At 35.9% G+C, this 17,675-nt stretch overlaps 1 protein-coding gene across 5 annotated transcripts; it reads left to right on the top strand.

The window, feature by feature from the left end:
- Positions 1 to 812: 812 nt before the first annotated feature.
- On the top strand, positions 813 to 17,365 carry IRX4 (iroquois homeobox 4). Of its 5 annotated transcripts, none has more exons than XM_063450586.1 (6): positions 813 to 890; positions 10,640 to 10,798; positions 11,463 to 11,708; positions 12,532 to 12,638; positions 15,419 to 15,744; positions 16,179 to 17,365. In XM_063450586.1, the coding sequence occupies exons 2-6, from the start codon at positions 10,754 to 10,756 to the stop codon at positions 16,946 to 16,948; spliced, it is 1,494 nt and encodes a 497-aa protein (XP_063306656.1). In that variant the 5' UTR covers positions 813 to 890; positions 10,640 to 10,753; the 3' UTR covers positions 16,949 to 17,365. The 5 variants fall into 5 exon arrangements, with proteins under 5 accessions (XP_063306656.1, XP_063306652.1, XP_063306653.1 ...); XM_063450582.1 differs by lacking the exon at positions 813 to 890 and adding an exon at positions 6,608 to 6,824; XM_063450583.1 differs by lacking the exon at positions 813 to 890 and adding an exon at positions 6,616 to 6,709.
- Positions 17,366 to 17,675: the final 310 nt, after the last annotated feature.

The raw sequence follows: 17,675 nt of genomic DNA, 5'->3' as shown, positions 1-17,675 counted from the left end.
TTTAGGATTTTTTACAAATAGAACCTCCAGGAGGAAGCATATTGGTGTTATATAAATATGTGCAAGAGTTTGGCTTAAAAATCTTTTCAAGTCTCTGTCAAAATCATTACATGTTGGGTTTCATCATGATAGACTTTAACCCAGACAAAAGCCTGACTAGGTCATCATGAGATCTAGAGTTGCCCATTCATTGAATCAAAACGATTTTATTAAGAATGGTGTAGAGGTCAAGCGTTTTCTTTTTCAAGGGAAAAGGGAACAGTTTAGTTGAAAAAAATGTCACAACCTTTATAGTTTCCCTTTATATATATATAAACTCGAAGCACTTTTTGCACAGTGAGCTGGAAAAATCCTAAAAGGCAATTAGTGTAATTCCACCTAAGACCAGTTTTTAGTTAATTGTTTTAAAACTGTTAGAATAAGGCACTTTTTTATATTGTTCTGGTGCAAAAATAAAAACAGTTAAATAAATAAGAGGGAAATAAAGAAAGAATTAAAATAAAGATAGTTACATGAACTAAAGTCATTAAAATAGGTCATTGATAGTTGTATGTAGGGAGGAAAAACCAGAGCACAGTGCTGTCACTCTTTGATGTGATAGTTGGAACTGTCTTAGATATAAACCCCTAAGGAATTTTCTAGCCATTAAGGCTATGTACCTTTTATCTGGTTCTTTCAATTAATTGAATTTCCAAGAAAAAGGGGGGAAACAAATCAGATGGCCTTTTCTTTTTTTTTTTTTTATTTAAGAAAATAATGTAATTCTTGTAGGATATTGCTGAGTGATTTAGTATAGTATTAATTAAGAACACCATGCCTTCCTCATTGCAAGAAGTACTAACAGCCTGTAAGCTAAGGTTTAAATATTTATTGGCAGTATTGAAAACAAGGTAAGACTGATTGTTTCCTTTTTAATTCTGTCTCCGGATTTATACATATAGCCACGTGAGAAGGAGTTAAAAGCTTTTTAAAGTGGACGTTTACTATCAACGGGGTAATTAACTGTGGTTTACATGCCAGAATATCCAAACTGAAAGTAAATTTGTCATTATTGTATGTTATGGGGGGTGTTTTCTCTTTAGTACAAAAATTAAGGAATATGTAGTTAAGATAATTAATCTCTAAAGTTGTAAATCAAGCAGATTATAAAAAAAAACAAAAAAAAAAAAAAAAGACTGTATCGTGTATTGTGACAAGGCTCTCTGTATCTCGCTTGGATAATTTGAATTGTTTGCTTGTTTTTTTCGAGAAAAAGATTATCAAGCAGTTCTAGCAGAATGAGTAAAATCACTGAGTGTAAAATGAGTCTGGGTTTTGAACGATGTGATGTAAATCACAATGAGAAAAAAAATAGAGGTAAGGCTTTAGATCTTACAGCGTTATCAGACATTCGGAAAATGCTACAGTATCTTCTTAACCTCTGGAGTGCTTTCAGTCTAAGCAAGTAATGGCTCTGGCATGAAAGGGGTTAACTGAATATTCAAATTGCAGCAATGTCCCGAAAATCTTTGTTTCTCATTTTTGCATCTGTTAATAAGTAAATTGAAACTTGCAAAATTAAAATGAGATTGTTATATATTAGGTGATGTAGAGATATGTAAGTTGCAGAAAATAAATAACTGTGTGCTATTTAAAAAAATCTGAACTATGAAAGACAAATTATTTGTTATTTGTGAAATATAATATAGTTTACTGTTTAAAGCAAATTACACTGTTTTACAGATAACGTAGAGACAGGCAAGCAGGCAGACAGACAGACAGGCAGATTCATACATACATACATACATACAGATTCATACAGATTCATACATACATACATACATACATACACACACACACACAGGTACTCTTGTAATTACTTTCAGAGCGATGTTGATGGCATCTTTTAAGAGTTAACCTTTTATGTGCTGTGTGATCCCACAAAGTTGCTACCCTCGAATTCATAGCAAACATTAGGTCACGTTGTTTAACACACATTTTCCTTTGTAAATAGTGACTGAAATCTCGGCGTGGATACGGGACTATTAGATGAAAGGTAACCTTGAACATTTCTCTGTAAATCCCTACAGTTGATAGCGAGCTGTAAGCTTTGTGACTGTAGCTGCAGGTGAGCTTTCTTATTAGACAAGATAAAGCTTACATGTGTTGTGTATTAGCAATACCTGGGCACACAGCAAGTTCCCCTGTACAAACGATGCCTAGAATAGAGTGTTATGGAGACTCCTCTAATCCAATCACTGCCCCCCTGCTGTGCTCGCTTGATAAATTACATTGAACGTGACCTTTCACAGAGCGGCTACTGCAGGTATGCAGCGAAGTAGAATAAGCTTTGTATTGGGCCCTTTTCACCGATTGATATGTCATATAGAGCAGTGGTAGCCAAGTGCTAAATCGCTTCCTACTGTACAGATACAACTCAAATTGTTCTTTGCCTTCAAAGCAAAAATGTGAGTTGTAGTTTTACATCAGTTGATATCATTTTCTGCCCATCTCTGTTTTAATGGAATGCTATACTGGTTAAAAAAATAAAATAATAAATTAAAGAAAATAGACACTAGGAAATTGTGCTGGGATGCCTGTAGTTGATGTGCAGCAGTATTCACCCAAACAACCAGCCACCACTTTATCATAAACACGTGTATTCCAGGGTCAATGAAAAGCTAGCGATAAGAGGGAGTGATAGAGTCTGTGTTCTAGAATGCTGGGAGATGTGGAAGGGTCAGATTCTATTTAAGGACAGGTCACGATCAGTGATAGGTTCGGGCTATGTTTAGCATTGCCCATATTCTGTAATACTCTATATATAGGGATAGGTCATGTTCACATGCAATCTATATAAAGGCAATATGTCACATTTACTGATAATCTGCAAGCAGTGTATATTTAGCGATGGTATTCTGATTTTAGCACTGTTTAACCCTTGAGGCAAGACTTAGAGAAATCCTTTGTTATCATGCCAGTTTTGAATGGGTTAACCTTTAGTGAAGAGGAATATTAATCGGTCTTGATCTTTATAAGACTATATTTCATGTTGAGTAATGGGCTTTATTTGTCGATCGGTTATGTTCGGTAATTGTGTATCCTAGGTACGATAATCTATATGAGGTTTGGATCAGGTTCATTATGTGCGATGTTTAGTATAAGATAGTAAGTAGCAAGCTACACTGACCGATAGGTACTGTTTTGCTGTTATCCTTACTTACAGATTGGTTAGGTTCGAATATGCGATAGATTTAGCGATACCTCCATATAGTAGATAAAGCGATAATTCGTAAACGATTATCGGTGAAAGCTCAGATTTCGCTCTGAATTTTCAGCCGAATCTTATGTTGACATTTGATTTACATTTTTTAAACGGTCTATATTCGGCCATATACAGGAAACGCCAAACTGTAGCGTATAGGTAACCGAATTTAAGAGTTTATGAAAAAAAAGTGCTGATTATGAAAAAAAAATCCGCCCTGTTATAGTCCCATTTTATAATTATTTTCCAATAAATATTGCAATTCCCATTTCATTTTAGCACATTTCGCTGTTTAATGAATAACACGAACTAAAGTTTGTTCGGTAATTAGTCTTCTTTTGCGTTATGGGATACCGATAGCCCACAGACAGTAGTAATTTATATTTGGTGATTTATTCACTAACATCCGTATTGAAACGAACTTAAATCCGAATCTAAAACAGCCAAGCTATGACTATAACTGAACTGGCAATTTTTTTTTCACAGATAAGCTATTTTGCCTCTGTTTTGACATTTGTTTTTCAATTCGGTATTATTGGGAGTTTGGTGAATAAGTTTATTTTCATGTTAAGTTTAGAGCATATTCACATAGTTAGTTATACTATTATCAGTTATTGGATACATTCATTTACAGGCTCTATTCAATAAAGTGGGTTAAATCCAGCACAGGGAGAAACAGTCACAGAAAGACCCCTACAGCACACTGCATGTGTTGACCCTAATGTAGTTCCCCTCAATGCTGAAACGTGTCCTGGGGCACACAATGTATTGAAGTAAAGGCAGCAGTGAATGCAATAAGAGTTCTTGTCAGTTTCCTTTACCTGCTGTATACAGTACATGTTTGCACCCTGAATAAAGCACTTACACTGTATAAATATAATCTGCTCCTAATACAAAACGCAAGCAGGTTTCACTTCTATTTCCCCACTTGTCAGCCTGTCATCATTTGTGTTCGTGATGGTGATAGATGATCTGGGCTCTGCCATATAGGCTTACATTTTGTAGCTACATCAGAATTTCTGTTCAGAGATTACATGCAGTTCTCGACATGGTTTTAAACGGATGGGGCTCACCTAAGGCTTAGTATTGTAAACTCCATCAGACACCACTGTAATGTTTAAATCTCTCTGCCCTTGTTATATTGCTACCTGCAATATATATATATATCTATACAAATACACGCAGACACGCACACACACACACACACACACACACACATATGGATGGATAGATAGATATATAGATAGATAGATAGATAGATAGATAGATAGATAGATAGATAGATTTGTGTGTGGGTATTTCTAGGTTAAGATTAACTCATGAACTTGTTTAAAATAAAATGATTCACTAAAGAAAAGATCATCAGCCCAGTAATAATACAAACTTGAAAACAGAGAAAAAATTAATTGATGGTTTGATTTGTTCGTCAAGTTACAAAGTATAACGATGTCAGTTTGTATTGTGTTATTTTTTTATATTTTTGCCCGACTGTGTCTACATTTGTGATTTAAGCAAAGCATATATTATTCGGTTACATTTCGCTTTATGTGTTAATAAATAAACATCTGTTTAAACAAACAGTGTATACCTTTATATCTGATAATGACTGGAGAACAAGGGGTTCTCACTAGAAAGAATTCTGATAATCGACTGATACGCATATTGATAAATTAGTCAAGAAGGGGAGAAATGTAGAATGTATCCAAATTGGCTATTTTGACATAAATGATGTCAATCTGTTTTTAAGTTTCCTCATCTCGCTGTTTAGTAGATCGCAACGTGTTCCTTTACAGAACTTTAGTACCGGTTATAAACATTGCCGTTACAAACAAGCAATCAGGGTGCACTGGTACATGTTCTAGAGACAGTTAATAGAATAGAAGATATTGGTTTAATCAGTTGATCTAGAATGAATGTTGTAGGGTAAATTAACAGATCAGGACAATTACTATAAAACTGGATGTTACCTACTTTAAATACCTACTTTAAATACTACATATTATCTATCTATCTATCTATCTATCTATCTATCTATCTATATATGTATCTATGTATCTATCTATCTATCTATCTATCTATCTATCTATCTATATATGTATCTATGTATCTATCTATCTATCTATCTATCTATCTATCTATAATCTATCTATCTTTTTTCTGTCAAATTGATCTGTATTGTATAGCTTTGGAATGTTTATGCATCGTCTGAAGGTATAATCAATACTGAATATATAAAAAAAACGAACAAATTGAGATATTTTATAATTAGCGGTTTATGTAGTGGCTACATGGGAAAGCCTCCCGGCAGGGGTTGTTTGAACCGTAATAACAGATTAGTGTAGAAAAAAATGGATCAACACACTATTATGCTGACTTTACAGCAAACCAATTATTTTGAAGAAAATCAGGTTCATTGACATCCCGGGATGGCCAAAAGGTCTTTATCTCCCATCAACATGTAACATTTCTATGTGTAAGACTAAAACAAAAAAAGTGTCTCACTATAGTTTATTAGATAAGAAGAAATTAGGTGAAAATAGGTAAAAATAAATTTACTTGCAAAGTGTGAAACTAAACTAAGGGGTCTATTCACTAAGATGTGAGGATTGGCAATCACTTTCTCACTATTTTAGTGACTATAGAAGAAAAAGAAAACAGCAATGCTTGATTGGAGATGCACTTCAAGTCAGTTGTTAACTCATTAATTCACACTGTTTGGTGAATATACCCCCAGGCCACCAAGCAAGCTAAACAAGTTACCTTTCTGACCCGGGGGCGAGAAAAGTATAGTTGAATTACAATGTGTTACGCTCTCCTCTTTAATACAAAGCCATTTAATTATTTGATATCACTTCCAAGACACATGCAGATTGTAAGAATTCTAAACAAAACGTTTGACACAAAGAACACGTGGCCTGACAAAGCAGTGTTACAAAGTATGCATGTTTTATAAAATCAGTACATGAGTTTCTGTGTACCTTGTGTGTGTTCATTAGAAAAGGGAATGCCAATAATACAGATAGTGCTATTCATATTTATAAAACAACTGGTGAGAATTAGTAGATAGAGAGAGAGGGAGAGAGAGATAGAGCGACAGACAGACGGATAGATAGATAGACAGATAGATAGATAGAGATTGATAAATTTGTAATTTATATTTGTGTAATTTGCACTAAGGCATTCAGCTAGTTAACCCATCAATAAACTATAATTTGCTTCTGTTGCAGAGTCCCTAGTAGTGTCAGTGGGGGATCAGGTGAGGTGATGCTTTGAAAGTAAAGTTAGAGAGGTGTCTTGGTGCGCAGGAGCGCAGGGGACTCGCAGGGCTAGTGTTGCTGAAAAGCGTTAATCAGTGAGAGCCGTGCTCAGTGGAGCTGCTCACTTTAACGTCACTCCAGCAGCACAGAGGGCTAGTGAAGTGATTGCGGTGTCTGGGGACTGAGATTTCCACTCCACACTAGCCAGGTATGATACACACAGAAATGTCTCCATTACTTCAGTGCAGCTCTCCACCAAGTGACAGCCTGCAGGTTCCTGGAAGCCCCTAGTCTTCTGGGAAGACAGTCTGCATCAAGCACAGGTAAAACAGCCTCTATGTACTGCACTTTAACCAAATGCCATTGATTGAGATGGGAGATTTGCACGATATGTGTGTGGATGCTCAGCAGCTAATACTGTCTAGTGTCAGTGCTGGTGAGAAGGCACTGAGGTTGGTCCCAGGACCAAGGTAAGCAGCTGCAAGTTCATTTCGCTGTGGTAATACATAAGAGAGAAAGTTTAACGTCATTGACGGTGTGCTATGAGGGGAGTTAGATCAGAGAGCTGGGGTCTGGCTTGATAGGGGTTAAAAGCCCGTGGCATTCTTAGAATGTCTGCCAGATATCCTGTCTGTGTGGTCTTTGTTCTGCTAGGTGCACTAATGAAATTCTCACTTTCTGAGACTCATAAGAGAGGAACATTTGTTAATTTAGGCATGCTGAATCAAACCATTGGAAAAATACCCACGGTCTCCACTGTTACCTGTCTGCTGTTAAGGTAAATAATTACATTGTTTTTATTACTTTTGCTGATAGATTGGAGTGCATTATGGTGAACTTGGGATATGGAGGTTAAACGAAGCATAGAATAATTGACAATGGCCATCCAATGCAATAGAGATACAGAATATTACACACATATATCAGATGTGTTTCTGTGTTAGTCAAAATTACACTTCCAACTAAAACTGAATGAGCTTTAACTGTAGTGCCTGGTCTGTATCTATAGACTAGTCTGTGATGTCCAATATGAGTATGCTGATTGTGATGAATTACCTGTTTGATATATGGCCTGCCCACAGACACTGGTCCAAAATCGTGCCGTTGATCTGTCCTTCGGATATGTGGTACAACAGAATATATAGCAGGGGTATCAAAGATTATGTGATTGATTTCAAGAGGGAACAACTCACACAAAGTTTGTCAATAGCAAATACAAACATGAATTACTACAATAACAATTTATTTAGTTAAGGCCCCGGTGAACATTTTTTTATTGCACTTTGCTGCCAAAATGTTGGGTTTAAACGTCAAAATGTTAGATGCTTGTACAACAATATTTTTGTTGATTTAGTGTTCATTTTCAGCCTTATAGGAAATGCATTTAAGCTATATTTTTATAGCATTTTCCACGCATTACTTTGTAAGGATTGTGAAGTAAAAATACGGTGTAAATATAGTAATGTAATAGAGATATTTATGTAATTGTTCTTAAAGTAAATAGGCAAACACTTTACAGATATTGGGTCTGCCAATTATTTGACTTTTACTTGACAGCTTTTGTTATGTAGATGTGATTGTTTGAAGCCAGACACCACACTTATTAAAATGGCATTCTGTCAGCTGTGTTGATTACATATGCTATTATCAAAAGTCAATTCGAAAAGGGCTACGCTTAGGGTCTATAAAGAGGACCCCTTATCGCATCATCACTTTAAATGTTAATATGTGTCCTTGTGAAACACAAACTGAAATAGATAGATAGATAGATAGATAGATAGATAGATAGATAGATAGATAGATAGATAGATAGATAGATAGATAGATAGATAGATAGATAGATAGATAGATAGATAGATAGATAGATAATATGTTTAGATAGTTTAGATACATCTGGCAATTATTTCAGCAGGTACATTGAACATCATATTTAGGTTGAAAGTATTATGTCAATGAGATATATTTAATAAGTTGTGAGAAGTTTATCTCAAATAGTTTTCACGCTAAGTCTCACGTGCTAAAACCAGTGTCACTAAACAGAAAGTATAAAAACTTATATATACAGACAGACAGACACACACGCACACACACACACGCACACACACACACATAATGCCCTGTGTTGTCATAGTCGTTAATAATTAATACACTGGCATTAATGTTTAGGAACAAATGTAATAACGACATGAAAGGCTTAGACAGTGTTCTCTGTGTCATTTATTGATAGTCAATGTAGTGTTTATGTATGATTTACACCCTCGAATACGATTATTATTGTGATATATTTGATAAACCGACATGTTGCTATAGTATTTCACTTAACACGAAGACAAGTATTTTCATCTGTAAATTAAAGCAATTACACAGCATATATTATATTATGTGTACAGTGGTCTCCAGATAGTCATCAATCACCCCCAATCGAGCTGTCAGTGTGGGCAGATTCGTTTCTGGGAGGCACTCTTCCAGCTGGGGAAAAGAGAAGAACATTGTCATTAATTAGAGTGTGACCCTGGGGCTATCCACATGCCTGAACCCAGGATACTATCTGAGCAAGTCAGCACACCATGGTGGATAGCATTGTATGGCCCATCCTGACAGGGCACACCAGCCCCCCTACAGAACACTTACAAGTTCTGCTTTAATTCTGCTTTGTATCCCGCAGAACGTTTAACCCTTTCCCAAACTCAGGGGGTTCTGCAAATGCATTGTCATGGAAACAGGGTTAATGTTTGGGTTATATTTCCATTCACACTCCCTTTTTGTGTATATTTATATTTAGTGCAAGTGGGGATTTTAGACGTTTTCCAAATCACTATACTACATTTCGTTCAATGTTCCTTTACATTGTTAATTCCGCTTTTGCGATAGTTTTGTAAATTGTAACGCTTAATATATAAGCAACATCTGTTTCAATAATTCGCTTTGAAAGAGATCTTTGGTGCTTAACTGCGAGTTCTGGCGACTTGAGGACTAACTTGCAAATTTCACTCATAACCGCATTGACATAAAATCCCCAAGTTTTACTTTTTATTTGATAAAATCCCCATCGTTTTGTACTTTGTATTTTAGTTAGTGGGTTCTCACAGCACTATAGTTAGCTGTTTATGAAAATAGCCCCTCCCATGCAAAATTCACAAATTCTATCCAGGTGTTTTACACCTGCAAAGCTTTCTTCACGTTGTTTTTGTAATTCTTCAGAAAAACACATCAAAAGGGACATGTATTAGTAAACGGTTGTGTTGTTTTTTTTTTGTTTTGTTTTTTTTTACTATAAAAGACTTTAACCCTTTAAACCTTGAACAATGTTACCTGGGAAGTTTTTATCATTTCCAGTTAACACTTAGTGTGCTTGCTTAATATCTTAAGTCATTGAAACTCATAAAATGGATCTATTACATACATATGCTTCTGAATACAACTAAAATAATTGACATTTTCTGCTTTGTACAAGGTAGAAAGAAAGCAATCATGTATTACAATTTATGTTCTAAATTTGAATAGATCGCATCAGGTATAGATCCTACCTATATCTTTAGAAGTTTGTTAAAACTCATCCCACCACTCTTCTCATTTGTAATTGAGACTAATTATTAGTGTGAGATGTGAGGAAGCAGATGCTCATTAATTAATTTCTAATTAAAAGTGCTTACCATCCTTCAGTGGGTAAGGGGGAAATCATTACCGAGTGTTTCAGTGATTGTTTAAATCAAATCATTCATTTTATGAACTCTCGCCAGCTATAGGAACACCTATAATTAGCTTGTAAGATCACTTGAACAATCCATAAAATAAATCGTTTTATATCCCCATTTGGCACCCTTGGATGCCTTGCAACTAATTCCATGGAGAGGGGGGAAAAAAGACTGGTCTGATCATGAAAGGGTTACATGACGTCACACCCAATGCTGTTTAAAGCTACTTGCATCTGACTTGATGGGATTTTTTTATCCTTGTGATATTTTTAGTAAAATATTTATTTTGACATGTCTGTCAGGGACCTGACATTTTTTTTAATGTAGTTTTATATTTAAGTTGACTCAAATATGTGAAAGTTTCTTCAGCCCTAGATGTTTCATCTTTTGAAGAGGACAGGGGTTAAATAAATTAAACATGGTCCTCTTTTTCCTCCTTTAAGCATCTTGAAGCCTGTGGTTACCAATCAATTGTTTGAGAAGGGAGCACAGCCAAGCCATAGAAGGCAAGCTACAGAGAGGAGATCTATCTTCCTGGATCCTGGCTATTGTGTACCATGTCATATCCTCAGTTTGGATATTCATACTCCTCTACACCACAGGTAAGAGCTACAGCGAGCTAATTCAATAGACCTTAGCATATTGCACAATGGGTATAATAGGACTTTGGTAGAGTGATGGTCTTAAAATGATATTAGAATAAAAATAGAGATTGTACTATGCAGCCAAAGAAATGTGTGCTGTATTTATTGCATAAATATATACATTTATTTACTAGACAGAAATGGAGTTATTTAACACTGCTTGCTAATGCAGAATTATTGTTTAAAGTTCCACTTGTAGGAACATGGTATTAATTGTGATTATGATTATTATAGTTATATTATGATGCTGATTATTATTATTATTATTATTATTATTATTAATCCTTCAGTACAGATGACATGTCAAGACAGTCTTAAATATATGCCATGCTCTTGTCTTGAAATGGTTAAATTGATTCTGTCTGTAACAGCATATATGAATCAGAATGAACGCTTAAAATTCAGTTTTGTTTTTTTAACGAAGCTAAATCATGTCAGATAATGTCATACGTTTTATGTGGCTGCAAGTATAATATATCTCTTTACCAGCTTCATATCTCTTGGTTGAAATTGTATTTATTTATTGCACGGCGACAGATAAAGATGTGATTGATCTGAATGAAATGTTAGTGGCTGTGATCTTATTTTTAACACTTTCTGAATATGTATCTCTTTCGTTCAGTTCTTAATGACCACCAACTCACTGTCAACCTGCTGTGAATCCAGTGGGAGATCTCTGTCTGATACAGCAGCCTCTGCACAGACACCGGTCTATTGTCCTGTATATGAGAGCAGGTTACTGGCCACTGCCAGACATGAACTCAACTCAGCAGCGGCCTTAGGAGTTTATGGCAACCCCTATACAGGCACTCAAGGATATGGCAACTATGTCACTTATGGGACTGATGCCTCTGCCTTTTATTCTTTGGTAAGCAGAAGATCATAATGTGCACCAATGCTCAAACACACAAAAACAAACAAACAAACAAACAATCAGTTCATACATATTGTGTAATATATACACTTAAATGAAATATACTGTAAAGTATTTTAATGTCATACATATATTTGATACTGTGTATAACTGTGTATGTCTGTGGTGTTTGTTTGTGTGTGTGTGTTTGTGTGTATATATACAAATCTATGTATATATATATATATGTATATATATATATATATATATATATATATATGTGTATATATATGTATGTATATATATATATATAACTGAAGATTCAAGGGAACACCATTGCATTTTACTAGCTGTTCTTGTTCACTTTTACATTTATCTGTTAGTTTTACAGCAATTCTACAGATTAGCATAGAGAATTTATCTTCCCTTTTTTTCCAAAGATAAACAGAAAGTGACATTACGAGATGGATGTTGTCAGTTCTTTTATCTTTTTTGTAGTGCAGAATATGTATTAAATGTGTATGAATTGTTTTCCTTATCTGTAAACATATTAACTGTAGAATGAGTTTTGGAAGTGGATATATAATGCAACCATTCATTATATATCTACAGCAGCACTAGGTAATATACTATTCTGTCATAAGGTTGGGCTAATTCTTCTTGTATTTACCACTATGTGTTATATTAAAATTATTAAACAGTGTCTGTTACAGTGTGATAACAGTAAGGGCTCATAGAGTCACAGATGTCTGATTGATACTGCTGTTGAAACAAATTCAATATCTGCTCAAGAACAATAAATATTGTCATATGAATGACATTTGACCTTATATTTCAGAATACGTTCGAATCAAAGGAGAGCACAGGATCGGCTCACCCGAGTATCACCCAAACTGCTGCTTATTACCCCTACGATCATACACTCAGCCAATATCAATATGACAGGTATTCATTAATATTTAATATTTATTATAGTTTGTTGTTCTTGTATAATGCGCTTTATTAAATGAATTGGGGGCCTGCATAATAGATTGATTGGAATGGACCAACTTTAAAAGGTCAATATACTTAAATAACAGACTCATATTTTCCAGCACATATTATTATTTAAATGTGTAAATTGGAAACCCCGAGTCATGTCATAAATATCATTCGGTATTTTGATTTTACAAATCATCCAGTTTCTGAAAAGTTAACTAAAGCTTTATTTGTAAAAGTAGACATATGTATAAATATTTATGTGATGATTATCCACGACATAACTAGATTTATGGATTCCTCAGGTCAGATCATAATATACAGCATTTTACAATTGTGGACAGGCATCTAACATACCCTCACCCCTCCCCCTCCTCCTCCACCTCCCCCAGTGGCATTGCTGTAAATGGGTATTAACCTCTTAATGGCAAGAGGTTTGGGGAATCTATTTACATCATGAAGGTGCTGGTAAGACAAAACATCTGTCTTGAAAATACAGAACAAAATAGGGATGTTAGAAAAGTTTTCCAACTCATCGTATGTCATCTCACCAGAACTCCCTGTTCATGAATTAAGTGATGAATAAGAGATGGGAAGTGTTTACATTCAGATTTATTCATCTAGTCCTAAAGTATAGCCTTCCCTCCCTCCCTCCGAACTGTGTAATCAGACATAGTAAGAGGGCATTGTCTGTACTGGCCCTTTCAGACAGGCCATCAGGTACCCAGTGAATCGTGCAGTGGGACAGCTGAGTCACGTGACAGAGTCCTGGGAGAGATAGCTGAGTGTTTGCCATTAAGACCTTAAGCAGTTACATTGTATATTAATTGATTCTTGGTATTTTCATTAGGATTACTTCTAAATGATATACATTAAAGTCATCTGATTTAACAGAGGGCCAAGGTCATATCGCATTTAAGGCTATAATAGCTAACTTAATTTGCTTAATAAAACACAAAGGTTAATCAACAAATTGTGATAACTAAATGAAATCAGTGGAGCTAGCTTTAGCCAAGAGCGGTATAGTAAGAACACTGTGTGAGCACTGTGTGTCAGAGTAAGTGTGGAGTACCTCAAAAGTAGCTCTCATGCTCTATTCTTCCCCTTTTACAGTGGTTAAAACAAGCCTAAAGTTTGGAAGCAGATTACCTGCTTATTACATAAGTGCAGCGCTTATTGGCAAACTATCACGTAATGCTCTCTCATGCCAAATGCCAGGCTCCACAGTTAGGGAACGTATAATGTAATAGATGGTTTGTAGGCCAGGCCCCACTGTTGCTAGTAGTATATGATCACTAATAATACTCATCTCCACCATTTCCTTCTACACATATCTTTATATTTTATTTTCTTTCTTTCTTTCTCCCGTTTCTTTCTCCATCTTTCTGCCACTCTTCTTTCTCTCTCTCTCTCTCTCTCTCTCTCTCTTTTTCTATCCATTTCTTTTTTTTTTTTTTATTAATTCTTTCATTCTTTTTTTCACGCTCTCTCACTGTCTCTTGCATTTTATGAGCAAGAGAGATAGATCATACTGTAACTTGGAAACTTCCCTCCGGGTAATAAATCATACCTATTGTTGCTAACTTACAGAACTTTTTCATCCATAATTCCGTTTATTTTAGTAACCCAAAACCTGATAACACCCCCACAAGAGTTTGTTTACTAACCAGTGAGTTATGATAAACTTACAACCATTGAATAGCCTAGACAATACACAGGAGACGACTCTTGCATGGACTCATTTTTGAAAGTCACATGACTATTTAATTAATGGACCCCTACATGTCTCTCTATGTGTGTGTTCTTTGCACGTATTGAAAGATATTACATTCAATGTCTTAAAGCAAAATATTAGGCCTGGCCAGCTTTGTTTTCAAGATAATAGGTAAATGATTCCACTTTTTCTTCTTCAAGCACATCACGAATCTGCTACTTATATTTCATATTTATTTCATGACCTGCTAGATTGTATTAAATGTTAAAGATGGCTCCATTTGCTCCCAAGAAATCTCCTAATTGCACGACTTTTACAGTGTATTGAGCTCCTCTTACTTCAAGCATTAAGAGCATACGTGGCTAATGTCAGGGGAATTGTGCATAAAACTAGTATGAGATGCCTGGCACTTTAACTCTGTATCACCTTCCATCTAATGCTCCTCTTAGTTAGGTGAAATATATATTATATTTTTATGCACAGACTATCTTTTTTTTCTGGAGATGTGCAATGCTCTGCACAGCCCCCACCCTAGCCCTGAAGGATTTAAAGCGGTTTTACTTTGCCTCCTGTATTTATTCTTAAGACAGCACAAAACCACTTAAGCAATTTCAACCTTTTTTTAAGACCACATGGGTACCATTGACCTTTCAGTGTGCTGTGCATTAAATATTCAGTTGCAATCCACTGTCTTTATACGTTTCTTACAATTTCATCAACAAAAGCCTGAGAGATGGCTAATAAAGGAACGCTGTGAAAAATATTTATATTAACACTGATAGCCTTAGGTCATTCAAATTTATTCTCTAAACACTGGCTTCTAATATTCCATCTAAGCCAGTAAGCATTCTCCAACACAGAGCACGTGTATATGGGTGCACTACCTGCATGTTACATTATTTTCAATATGAAATCTTTCTCTAATCAAATGACACAATGTAATTATTTGTGGTTTCTACTCTAGGTCTCCAAATAAAAAATGGTCCAGAAAAGGCATACCAGAATTAATAACTATTGCCTGTTTTAACCCTAGGTATGGTACAATGGATGGAGGCACTCGTAGGAAGAATGCAACTCGAGAAACCACCAGCACGTTGAAGGCCTGGCTGCAGGAACACAGGAAGAACCCTTACCCCACCAAGGGGGAGAAGATCATGTTGGCCATCATCACCAAAATGACCCTCACTCAGGTCTCCACCTGGTTTGCCAATGCCAGGAGGAGGCTCAAGAAGGAGAACAAGATGACCTGGCCACCAAGGAACAAGTGCTCTGATGAAAAGAGACCCTATGATGAGGATGACGAAGAGGAAGATGAAGAGTCTCAGAAAGGCCACATCAAAAACGAGAAGAAAATGGATGGTCTGTACCTTTAAAATATTTACAATGAGGCATACATACTGTGTTTGCAAGGGACATGAGTTTACATTTGGGGTCTTGAAGGTGGATTGTAATTTGAGCATCATGCAACCGTCCTTTGAAACGCTGTGGAACTATTACGACATCGTTTTCTGGAATGATGTAATACATACTGATTGGCAAACTCTTGCTATTAAGTAATTTGCAATGTCATTATTCTGCTACATGGTGCATATGGAAAGTTAGATAGCAAATTAGTATGAAATAAACCACTGTGTGGTAAGGTATACAATTTACACTTCTTAGTTGATTTGCAGAGGTCTAGGGAAGGGAACCTGCTTTAGATATTCTATATTAACATTTCAGTAATTTTGGACCTCCGTATTTTCCTGTACAGTTGTCAATAAGTTAATATATATTTTGTTTATTTTGAGCAGAAGAGAGCGCGGTGAGAGAGCACAAAGACCTGGAACTGAGTGATTTAGACGACTTTGATGCCATAGAATCTGAGAGTTCTGAGTGTGAGTTGAAGCAGCCGTTCCACCATCAGTCTCAGGAAGGACTCCCAATGAGATCAAGGGATTGTTCCAATGAACACTGCAAAGAGGTCACTCTGAAGATGCCTCTCTCAGCCTCTACAGTAGACCAAGAACTGGACAGGGCTAAGAACTGCCTCAAAAGTGTTGATGACTGTGAACAAGACTTGATGAGAACAAGGCAAAGAGGATGTGAATCCAAATTGTGCTTCCAACAGCAGGACCAGCAAATGCTGGATTCCAAACCAAGAATATGGTCCTTAGCTCACACAGCCACCTCTTTAAATCAAACAGAGTACCCTTCTTGCATGCTAAAGCACCAGGGAGTATCTTCTCCTTCTTCATCCTCCTCTTCTTCTTCTTCTGCTGTGTCCACTCCAGTTTGTGTGATTGACAGACGTCAGGATTCTCCTGTAACCAGCCTGAGAAATTGGGTGGATGGAGTATTTCACGACCCATTATTCAGACATAGTACTTTAAACCAAGCACTCACCAACACCACTGTTTCGTGGGCCACCACAAAAGGAACCATTCTTGAAAATGGGTCTTTAGGACGTTCTATTGGAAATCCAACCAATATGATCAAAGGACAAGTGGCTAACCTAACCCATGACACAAATAAGGAATTTATTGCCTTCCCAAAATCTGGGAGCAAGATGTTCTGTTCCTAACGCGTTAGAATGTTCCCTGACAGCTAGAATGGACTTCTAGCAAAAGACATGTAAAACATTGGGTTCTGATGACCCTAGAACTTCACTTTAAGTGGACACTGTTACTCCAGATTCTGTTCTACCATTCATCTTTGTTTAAATTATCTTTTCTTATAAGATTGTGTTGTGACAATTATTTAATTCAGTGTCTAAAAAAAAAAAAAGCACGAACTATTTTATGTGTTGGAGTAATTACGGTTTACAAATCCGAAAGTTTACAAAAAGCAAAAAACAAAAAATTAATGGTATCATTTTAAGCAGCATGCTAAGTTAATGAGTCATCGAGATACTTCATTCTGGTTTTGTTGTTAGTGAATCACAAACAGCACTTCTTCCAAGTTTACACCAATGCACATGTAAGACTGAAAATTCTATTTGTTCCCTACAATAAATTGTTTGAGAGGTAAAACTACGGTTTGTCTGATTGACAGGGAAGCTTACAGGATCACGTGACTGAAAGAATCCTGGAATGAGCCAACATTCTTTTTACTTATACAACAATGTGATACACTCAATTATATTTTTCTTGATCACACAGGGAAGATAACACATATAAACACTCGCATAACTTCCATTGTATAGGTATAACAGGGATTTGCATTGTTAAAAAACTGAGGTATTTCACATTACCCAGGCCCCTTCATACCTCCTCTATAATAGATGTGCCTGGCAATGCCTTTCCATCTCC

Source organism: Pelobates fuscus, chromosome 4 (assembly GCF_036172605.1).
Source record: "Pelobates fuscus isolate aPelFus1 chromosome 4, aPelFus1.pri, whole genome shotgun sequence".
In the NCBI taxonomy this organism is placed as follows: domain Eukaryota; kingdom Metazoa; phylum Chordata; class Amphibia; order Anura; family Pelobatidae; genus Pelobates; species Pelobates fuscus.
Note: the sequence above shows the minus strand (reverse complement) of the source record. Positions and strands in the feature narration are given on the sequence as shown.

What these genes read in the sequence shown, in the direction of transcription:
- IRX4 (XM_063450586.1), top strand. Translation starts at nt 10,754, where the DNA reads ATGTCATATCCTCAGTTTGGATATTCATACTCCTCTACACCACAG. An exon ending in CATACTCCTCTACACCACAG is followed by an intron (nt 10,799 to 11,462) that starts GTAAGAGCTACA and finishes TCTTTCGTTCAG; the next exon opens with TTCTTAATGACCACCAACTC. An exon ending in CCTCTGCCTTTTATTCTTTG is followed by an intron (nt 11,709 to 12,531) that starts GTAAGCAGAAGA and finishes CTTATATTTCAG; the next exon opens with AATACGTTCGAATCAAAGGA.